The 11,358-nt window shown below is 37.3% G+C and overlaps 1 protein-coding gene across 1 annotated transcript in view; it reads left to right on the forward strand.

The window, feature by feature from the left end:
* Positions 1-8,187, forward strand: part of LOC127650823 (protein tyrosine phosphatase type IVA 2) — a 31,653-nt gene extending 23,466 nt beyond the window's left edge. Inside the window, exons 5-7 of the mRNA XM_052136467.1 lie at positions 3,673-3,803; positions 6,465-6,539; positions 7,025-8,187. Of these exons, the coding sequence (XP_051992427.1) occupies positions 3,673-3,803; positions 6,465-6,539; positions 7,025-7,136 (318 nt within the window). The 3' untranslated portion in view covers positions 7,137-8,187. The remainder of the gene's footprint in view (positions 1-3,672; positions 3,804-6,464; positions 6,540-7,024) is intronic.
* Positions 8,188-11,358: the final 3,171 nt, after the last annotated feature.

Raw genomic sequence — 11,358 nt, forward strand, 5'->3', positions numbered from 1 at the left:
CCATTGCGTTGGAGAAGCAATCCCGCGTAAAATGCAGTTTGCTCACTCCTCCAGCTCTAGGCGGGAACTCGCGGTCTTCCAGGCCAAGGACATGCAACCACTGGTGCCTAATTTCCAAGTCTGCTGGAAAGCTATACAGTCCAGCAGTGCTGTTGCAACCAGCAACACTACACCTACGTACCATCCTGACCACTGTACTAAATACATATAATCTACGCTAACTTGAAGCTATCCTAACTGACGCAATACTATGCTACTAACTAACTATGCTTCTAACAATACTACACTAACAAATATGCTAATTAACTACCTAGGCTACACGAAATAATCTAAATAACTATATAAATGCTATGCTAAATAGATGCTAAAATACTCTATCCTGATCGTTTTCAATACTCGCAATTCCAACTCCTGACTCGCTACAGTGGTTTTGACGAAACGAGATGGTTTTTATACTGCCATGGGCGTGGTAGCTCGTACCAAGGGCTCTCACCGCTTGCGTCACGAACTACCGCAAACAGCCAATAGAAAAATTAAACTGCGGTAGCCACCGTTCAACCTGAAGAGGGCAGCACTCAGACGTTTTTACAACATATATTATAGAATTAAAACACTTTATACACAAATGTCAAAAAAATTACTTGAATCAATGACCAGTACTAATAAAGCCCCATTCTTACAGATCATTAACTAAAAAAAGTTGGTTTAGGGTTTAGTTACCCTTTAAAGTAACAGCTGTGGACAGGATTTCTACAGCAATTGATGAACTTTCATAATCAAGAAATGCAGAATGATTCCGCAAAACATATAGGACTGTGGATCTAGGGTTGGGTACCGAGAACCAGTATTAAAAAAATAAAAATAAATACCAAGGGGTGAAGTAGCCTATACACCTAAGTATTTTTATTTTATATACATTCATGAAGTTTGGTCAATTTTAGTGTTAGGTGAACAAACATTTTGTTCGGCCAATCGCATCCATGATAAGAGCAGCAGAAGGTGGAACGCCACTGTGTTTGACAGACGCGGTTCTCTGAAGGGCGACAGGCAGCAAGCTCTAATCGCGCTGCCAAACCAGGAGTAAAGTATCCTAACTGTTGCAGTGTATGGTGTTGGTACAGAACTGATTTTTCTCACTGTATTGTTACTTTATATACTCCAAAGAATTTGTTAATACATTTGTTAAATTTGTAAAATGGCCACAATGTTTGGCTATTAGTAACACATGAACTTGCTTTATGATGTCTAATTGAATATCTCTCATGTCCTTTACTGGGAGAAAAGCATTATCTGGGGCACTTGCCGATATGTTGTCCAAATGTAATTAATTTATATATCAAGTATATATAATATTATATATACGCATACATGCATATATACACACACACACACACACACACACACACACACACACACACACACACACACACACATATATATTTAAACAGCAGTGTAAATGATGCGACTGGGCAAAGGGATCACTTTGGTCTATGGCATAGGTGCAGTGTTGACTTGAAATTTGGGCAGACGAGTGTATACAGGAACAACTGGATACAACACACGAATATATTTGGTCAAATTTGCAACTATCTTCGTGCTCGTGGATACCAAAGAACAGCTGACGAGACAAGCTGAAAAAACTGCGGGTTCATTATCTGAAGTTACAGAATGCACTCTGTAAATCTGGCAGCTCGTAGAACAAAAAGGATAAATTCCAGAGGTACGATGCAGTCAGAAATTAGGCATGTGAGAGAAGGCCATGTGTCACCGTGCCCCAAAAGTCTCAGAATAAGCCACAAAGTAAGTGACGTTACAATGATGGACTCCATTGTTTTCTTCAAAACAAAGTCACATTGTTATGATGCAAGCATGCTTAGGCCCGGAACGTTAAGTGCAATGTAATTGCAGGCCAGTGGGGAGGGGGGAGAGTAAGGTAACGGGGCCTAATTTGAGAATGTCCTGTGTTGCTGGAATCTTATTGTCATGTTAGGATAAGGTGTTAATAGAAGTTAATTTCTGACACTAGAAATGCTTTAGCCAATAGTTACATTTAATGCTATGCATACTAAGAAAATAAAAATTTTCTAAAATGCTTTGGTGCATTAAAAAAAAAAAGACTCCACAAGAATAGTACACTTAAAATATGTTTTTAAATGTAATATAATAATATAAGTTGATAAATGCATGCCACAAAAATAACATTTGCCTTTAAAAAAAGTCTTACTCAATATGCTCAAATACTCTTTATTTTATTTACACTTGATATTATCTAGTCCAGACCATGTTGGAAAAGCCTATAAAGTTCTCACTGTTTATTTACCCTCTCTGACCACTTGTATGCTGTACTCGGTGTGCAGAGTTGGTAAACCGAAATTTAGACAGCTACAAATGTTGTAAAAGTCAGAATCTCTGACTCCCATCTGCACTGTTTTTATGTATGAAAGGTCTGGGGATTAAGATAAGCCAACAACTCTTTCTCTTGCGTAGAAGAGGAAATTTCAGCCCCTGAATTTCTTACCTTTATGTACTGCATTTGAAAATGTTCCATGACCTTCAGAGGATTTGGGGGAAATTATAAGGGAAGGAAAGTTGTTAGAAGAGAGAACAATATCCCTTCCTTAAAGAGAAAGTTCAGAGCAGTTAAACTCTACAGATCCATACGTACAGTGTGTGATAAATGGCCGATGATATCCATCTCACTGTAGCTATAACTTAATACTTGAGAAAAGATTTACATCCTTGCTGGTCAGCGCAATGCTGCACATCATCAAAGGACAAAAACAATCAACATTTTTCTTTTGAAGTGGAACACTTGGGATTGAAAGACGTTGCTTAAAACAGGCAAAGCCAGAATGAAGAAACATGGAATGAGGAGGGATTGTGTGTGAGAGAGAGAGAGAGAGAGAGAGCGAGAACCTGTTCGAGCCGGCTGTGAGCTGAAGCAGTCTACAGGTCAGCAGGAGTGTTGCAGCCTAGACAGCTGCACAGACACAGAGCTGCCAACCAGTCCGTTTTCATTATTAGTATTCTCTTACACAAATTTTCTCACAATATCAGCTCTTTGGCATTTCAAAGAGGAAATGGAAAGCAGAACTAAATAACTACAGAAAACTGCTGATGATTAATTCTGCACTAAACTGCATTTATAGTGATGCAAATAGATTTGCTGGAAAACCTCCGTACTCCCTTAGGATGACATTAGACTTAGTGCATCATTTTGGTTAACTCAATAACTCACTAACACTCTCCTATCTTCTGCTTCTCTTCTGCCTCTTCTTATTGATCTCCTCTTAGCACATTATTTCTTAATCTCCCAGGCCTGTTCTCTCCTTTGTTTTAGCATATCGTCCATCTTCTGGCCGTCCTCTCTCTCTAGTTGTGTGGTTTGGCTGGGAGAAGGCTAGATCTTTGTGGCCTGCTGCCCAAAAACGGTTCATGAGAACTTTATATTGTCCCACAAAATTGCTCCTCAAAACTTGCTCGTCTTTTACTCTAACATCAGACTGATCTGCAAGATGTTTCATATTAGGCCTCACTTTCAAAGAAGTTCTTTAGCTGTTTCACTTTCAAACATTCCCACTACTGGGCCCTACTGCTTTGAAATGTACACAAGACATTAAAGCATTTCAACAAAATCTAATTTGCTGTGTGTTTGTTTCTTCATGTCTGCAGGACTGGCCCTTTGATGATGGAGCTCCACCCCCAACCCAGATTGTAGATGATTGGTTCAACTTACTGAAAACTAAGTTCCGAGAGGAGCCGGGATGCTGCATCGCTGTTCACTGTGTTGCGGGCTTAGGCCGGTCAGTCTTTATATACTGATAGAACTAATTCTGTAATTACATTCAGTATGTCATTGCCTTGTCATGACTGTAGACCAAGAGTGTGTAATTTTAGCATTTTTATTTAAGGTTGGAGACTGAATAATGTTGTTTCAAACCTGTATGACTTTTTTTTCAGTGGAACACAAAAGATGACGTTAGGCAGAAGTCAGCATTCACTTACATGATATGGAAAAAAAACATGCAATGAAAGTTAATTGAGACAGTCAGCCTAACAGATAATTTTTTGTTCCACAGAAAACATTAATTCATATTGGTTTGAAAACAAAAAATGTGTTAACTCTCCCTTCAAATAAGAAAAGAGATGCATCAGGTGACAGCGCACAACAGTGGTGTTCCAGAAGTAATTATCCCATTATTTTTTCAATAGTTAATAGCAATTGTTATTAACCATAACTTACAAACCTTTAAAGACAGACCTACCATGAGCTCTGAGGTTGAAAACTCATATGCATCGATGGAATAAGCTTCTGCTGAAGCCTTCAGGTCATAATATTTTTACTTCACTTTTTAATAAATTGTGGTAAATTTAATTCCTGGTGAAGAACTACACTACCTGTGATCCTGATGAAGAACAGCCAACCAACAAATGAGTCGAGTCGTCTTCCTACATGCTTAAATATATATTTGTATTAGGGATGCACGATATACTGGTGTTACGGTAGTATCGTGATACTAAAGCTTCAAAATGCTGGTGATGCCACAGTATTTAAGCAGTAGTACTCTCAATGCGGTAGTACCATAAATGATTTGTGTGGTAGAAAATATTATTTTAGCTAAAATCTTAATTTAAACCCGACCTATGTCTGCAATAACATTTAAAAATGTTGCCTTTTCAAGTGGCATCCCCTTCACGCTGTGCCCTTTTAAGAGCACAAAATGCTGTTTAGAATTTGCCTCTTACATGGTATTGTTTATTTTTCAATGAGTGGTTTCCCCATGCTTCAAACACACTCTGAATCTGAATCCCAGCATGCTAATTTGGCAGTCCTGTCTCCTAATGGATAATATGGATTTATAAAAATTGATTTCTAGTTTTACAGATCATCTTACAGTTTCTCTGAAAAATCAAACTTTGCACTCGTTTGTAATAATTTTTTCCTATTACAAATGCTTGGTGACGGTAACTTCACACTTATGATTAGATCGTTTTGATCGCATCCCTGAGGTGTGCGATTTTAAAACTGGTGTGTAATCTGCACTAACGCTGCTTTTTACCAGGAGAGGGGGGCTGATAATAATTGTAATCATGAAACGATTACAATATCTTTACCAACATTCATGTAATCCTAGAAATAATGGAACAAATGTTTAAAGCCATTGCCATTTGAACTGGCAGTTTTTATGCAGTGAAGGTATTTTATTTATTTAAAGTATTTTACATCAAACTAAGATCGTTTTAGGTAACAAGTTAGTCCATTGAAGCCTTCTCCCAGTTCATCCATCAGTCATTTTCACCACTTGCATAGCAACAAGTGGAATGGCTAGTTTCTAAGAACCACCTTTGCTATGACAAACTGCATTAAGAATTAACACCATTGTGTGGTATAGTGATTCTTTAGCTAGGATAGTATTGAAAGATATGATTATGGTATTTTGACAAGACTAATATGTATAACTCTGAATATTTTGTGATATCCTTTAAAAATATTGATTCTGTACTCCTAATCAACAACTTTGCATCAATAGTTTTATATATTTCCATTTTTAATTTGATTATGTCTTTCTCAAAGATCAAATGTTGTGATTCATCTCAGAATTGGTTGGTTTGTTGCATGGCTTAGAACTTTATGAAATCCGTGTGGGAAAAAAAATAATGGGAAAAATACCTCCAGAGCCAAGACAGCTGAAATAGTGGGTGGGCATTGTTGCCCCTATTAGCAATGTAACATTATCAAACCAGATTAAATAATGCATTTCCAATTTACTTCTAGAAAGCTGACAGAAATACAAACAGTAACAATCTTTGGCACATTCACACCGCATGCTTGATCCTTTCTATTCATACAAACCTTGATATAAGTTTATCTGAAACCTGCCAGTGTTCTCAAACTCCCTCATGAACTTGCTAACTCTTGCAGATTTAGCACACAGCCTTTCTCACCTCTATATAAACACTGACACACAACACTAACCAGTCTCACCTTAAGAATGCAAACGTCTGTAAACTGCTGGTGTTAGTTTGGTGTAACCAATGTGTGGCAGTACTCTGCAGTTACATTTATTTGCCTAAGCTCTGTTTACAGCAGTTTATTTGGGGACAAACAGCAGCACCCTTTAAAATGTGCCTGTGGTCATGCTGCTCAAGTTTTTTTGTTTTTTTTTTGGTTGTTTGGGTATTTTGTGTTTGTGAGAACTCAACTCCAGCCTTCTCAGCTCTTTTAACCTCTTTACATACAGCCAGCTCAGAATACATCGTTTTCTCAGAGAACACAGCAACTGTTGTTGTTGTTTTATGAGGGCTTGCAGATGTTAAAGTCTAACATTTTTCCTTTAGATATTGATTGATGCTAAATTCAAGACCAGAAAATGGAGGTCGGTCTTTGGAAAATAAATCGAAGAGAGGTTTTTCTTTCTTAAATCTATTTGTTGTCATTCGTCTTTTTTCTCTTATCTTCATAGTGCACCTGTGCTGGTGGCCTTAGCCTTAATTGAGTGTGGCATGAAGTATGAAGATGCGGTGCAGTTTATAAGACAGTAAGTAACTTATCATTTGTTTAAAGGTGCTGTACGTGGAAAAATGTCCTGCTACCTTAAGGATATTAATGAAATAAGTGTCCTGAGATGTCTCCCCAGTCTCTGTGACAGCTGTAGACTTGCCAAACAAAAATGTGTCTGTGGACATTGACGCTTTTCACCTGTCAATCATTTTGCTTGTTCTCATAGCGTTGTCTTTGAAGCAGATCATTGAGGCTATGAGTCAATGTTTGTCAGTTGAGGGTGCTGTTGTGCCACTGTTGAATTTGACAGACACAGGAACAAATAATGCTGCTCTTTTTATATTTGGAGGGCAGGGTTTTGAAATGAGGGGGTGTGGCAAATTCAATGGCTCAGTCAGGTTTAAGCTTCAAAACGTGAAGATCACTTACAGCACCTTTTAATGTAACTTTAAATTTTAGATTGACTGTTTTATTTTAGTATTTTATTTTTACTGCACTCTCATGTTGGCACTTTGTTTTCAGGAAGAGACGTGGAGCCTTCAACTCCAAACAGCTTCTTTACCTCGAAAAATACAGGCCTAAAATGCGTCTGCGGTTCAAGGATGCCAACGGTCACAACTGCTGTGTCCAGTAGTGCGCCATTCTGTCAGTCATAGAAAACCTATAGTGGGAAGTTCAACCAGGGTAGAGGGGAGAAAAAAAGCAGTGGGTTGTAATTGTGGTGATTTTATCAAATGAATCATGGTTAATCAATCACAGTGATGGAATGAATAAAAAGCTGATCTTTTGAATTCACCAGCAGTATCCATGAGAAGGGTCAAAGCACACAGACAAGCCCACAACGTGTAGTTGTCATGGGCAAGAATATACACGAGTTTCCCCCCAGTTCCCAAATATCCAATCACGGGATGACTTTTTATTTGACATTATTTTAGAATGAATAATTTGATGAAAAGATTTACAGTTGTAAAAGGCTGTCATTGTTGATTTGTATTATGAATTTTGCTATTGGGCATGTTTATTTACGGTATTTTTCTTTTTTTTTCCTTTCTTTTTTTACTGAATAAATTCTAAAGTAGGCATATGATATATTTGCACACAACAAACTTTTTAAAGAAGTTCCTATCCATTGCAGCAAATGCCCCCTTCAAATCACTTTTAATTTAGGGTTAGCTTATGTTTTAAATATATCAGCTGTATTTATTCACTATAATTAGTGTCTTGTCAGGAGTGTGGCTGGGGTCATGAAACTTCTTTTTTTCTCTCCTTTTTCCTTTCATGGAGCCATGTTATTTTGTCTTGTTTTCTTCATCTCTGGGGAGTGCAATATTCAGTCCAGCTTAGAAAAGCCCTCACCCTTAGGACCGTCCTAAATCCAAATTCAAATACAGTAGACACTGTTTGAAATACAGGAAGATACTTGGCTTGTCTTAGTACTCACTTCCTATAGCTGCTCTTTGTTGGCTGCTCAGTGAAAAGTTTTAATGTTGGCCTGACCATTGGCAACCACACATAACATAACATGTGTACACTTCTGTCACCCTACTGTTCAGCCCACAGACACACTTGAGGAAGTGAGAGGAGGGAGACTGGTCAGCTCTGGCTTTATTTTCTATCATTGTGCCCATTTTGAAAACACCCCCATTTCATCTTGGTTTTAAGATAAATAAATCATTTGAAATTGATTCTGGATGATTTTCACTGTGTGTTCTTTCCTGTAATGTGTCAGCTATTTACTGTTCTCAGTGGATGAGTCACTTTGTGATGACTGATTTTTATGGCCACCTTAACGTCAAGATAACATTCCATTCCAAACATACAGTGGATAATGTGAAGATGGTAATTCAGATGAAATAACATTTGCTGTCGTTTAAAGAAAAATGAATTGATCCCTGTGATTACTCTTCTGAAAAAATGTGAAGTAGTGTCAGATGTGACTCATAAAACAGTGGAGTGACCTGTGTGTAGATTAGACATTATTTGTTTTTTAAGAAATAAACTAATTTGACTTTTCCACACAAAGTTTTCTGTCCAGAGAGGCCTTGACTGATAAATGACTCATGTACAAAAAGGAGGCCGCTTATCAAGTGTGATATTTGTAGTGTGAAGAGTGATTGTGCAGATGAAACGCAGCCAAACTGTTGATATATTTAAGTTAGTCATATGGTCCAGATCCACAGGAAGTTGGACAATGGCCTATTTATTCTACGCCTTCTGACATATGTAATCCGTTGGAGTACGCAAGAATTTGAGAACTCAAAAGTATGACAATGTTTAGAATGTGGTTGTATAGATTTATCAGTAATAATCATTTTCAGTATGTAGGAAACCATGGCGGCCTGACAACTCTTCATTCATGGTACATTGCATAGTGTTCATAATTTTCACAAGTCTGGGCTGGTTTGTCTTTATCTTTAGTGCCATCTGCTGGATCAGCTCATGTGTAGGGACTTGCCCAACTGTAAAGTAATTTATGGAATGATTTTCCAGACATTATTCAAAAGGAATTGCAAATTGTATTTGCAATTGCGTTTTCAATTTGTGGACGCATAAAATGTGACAATCCAAACGCAATTGCAAATCGCGCATTACCGTCTGCATTTTCGTTTAAGTGAACGCACAGTGACTGCCAGATTTCAATGGGAAAAGCAAAGTCCGCTTGCAACTGTGTTTCCCATATCTTACGAGTTTTGGCCCTGTCATATTTAAATAGCAATTTCAATTACCACGTCTGCTTTTTCACTTTCTCAGCGTCGCGTATGTAGCCAGCCAAAACTCAAATGGAATACTAATTCCCTTAGTATTTCCATTGACGCCTTACACGGAAACCTGTCAATCAGGGTCAAGGGTGGGATTATGCTATGGGGCGTGTTTGTCTTGGGAAGTGACGTCACTCACAGTCGACGGTCAAGAGTCATTATATAAACAAGCATTAAAAGTAATGGACCAGAAATCTGTAAGATGGCATCACTGCATCATTCTAAGGAAGCATAATATCTTGAGGTTTGACAGTTTTGTAAATTTTTCTTTTTTAAAACTAATTTTTAAGTGTGTGAATAACGTTGCACCAGAAATATTCTGTCAACTAGTACATAAACAAAAGAGCGGAATAAGAACTAGAGGCACAATAAGTGGAAACTGTAGCCGCAAAACATAGAACAACATTTGGTCAGACATCATTTTCAGTAAGAGGCATACATTTGTGGAATGCATCTGAAATTAAAACACTGACAGACTTCAAGGTTTTTAATACACATTTAAAGCAATGGCTGAAACTGAAACAACTTTGTGAACACTGACTGTACAGGACATAACACAATGCATACAAACATAATGTTGCATATGTGAGCACGCACAGACATATGCACACTTTTGTGTTCTTGTATTGTTAAATATGTCTAGACTTTGATTTATAGTGACTTCCACATCTACTTAAGCCCATATCTTATTTCATATATGGGATGTATTTGTTGTATGTATTTTATTAATTATAAATCTTAAACTCAATACTCTGTAATTTTTGTTTTAAATTTATAAGCCTAACCAGGGACAGGGGTTGCAAATTAGTCATGGCTAGAAACATGTATGCGTGGCATCTACTTTGTAGGCCTATTCTTTATAAAGCAATGTTCTATGCATTTGTCCCTGTCAAATAAACATTAAATACAAAATAAATAAAGATGTGATGCCTCTGAACAGACGCCGGTTCATTTGATCTTGACCGTCGACTGTGAGTGGTCTCTTCCCAAGACAAACACGCCCCATAGCATAATCCCACCCTTGACCCTGATTGACAGGTTTCCGTGTAAGGCGTCAATGGAAATACTAAGGGAATTAGTATTCCACTTGAGTTTTGGCTGGCTACATACGCGACGCTGAGAAAGTGAAAACGCAGACATGGTAATTGAAATTGCTATTTAAATATGACAGGGCCAAAACTCGTAAGATATGGGAAACACAGTTGCAAGCGGACTTTGCTTTTCCCATTGAAATCTGGCAGTCACTGTGCGTTCGCTTAAACGAAAATGCAAACCGTAATGCGCGATTTGCAATTGCGTTTGGATTATGTCACATTTTATGCGTCCACAAATTGAAAACGCAATTGCAAATACAATTTGCAATTCCTTTTGAATAATGTCCGGAATATCATTCCATAGTAATTAAGGTCACCTAGAGATTGAATATGGGCTGAAATATGTGCCACCAGAAACTGAATTTGAACCATTTATATTCAAATTCAGTTTCTGGTGGCACATATTTCAGCCCATAATTGAACAGCTTTATGACTATATTGAAATTATTAATTTTTTCTAGCTTGACTTTGGCATCTGTTATCACCCAATTTATTTTGTATTATACTTAAAAAATGCACATTTAGTTTCAAAGATACTACAACCCCTGACAAAAATGATGAATCACCACACTTGGAGGATGTTCACCCAGCTTTTGTAATTTGAATACATATCCCATATATGGCTTAAAACTATTTTGTTTAAAAGCTGAACATTCTAGCTTTGTGAAACATCCCTCAAACAAATTAAATTACATTTAATGGCGTTATTATTTTTCCAGATCAAGTAGAGGAAAAAAATATATGAATTAACCTTGTAATAATCATTTCTAAAAAAAATATCGACACATGTCTAAAAATGCTAATGAATCTGCCGTTAAAAGAGAGTGCTGTTGGGCTGCTAATTGAAAAGAAACATAGCCCCAACAAGATAGTTGAAACAATGGAAAGATTATAAAACTCCAAGAAGTCAGTTGTTCCCAGTCAGCTGTGTCTAAAATTTGGTGCAAGTATAAACAAAATTGGAAGATTATAAAAGGAAAACATGGGTAGACCAAAGAAAGAA

The sequence above is a fragment of the Xyrauchen texanus genome, chromosome 10, assembly GCF_025860055.1.
Source record: "Xyrauchen texanus isolate HMW12.3.18 chromosome 10, RBS_HiC_50CHRs, whole genome shotgun sequence".
Lineage (NCBI taxonomy): Eukaryota > Metazoa > Chordata > Actinopteri > Cypriniformes > Catostomidae > Xyrauchen > Xyrauchen texanus.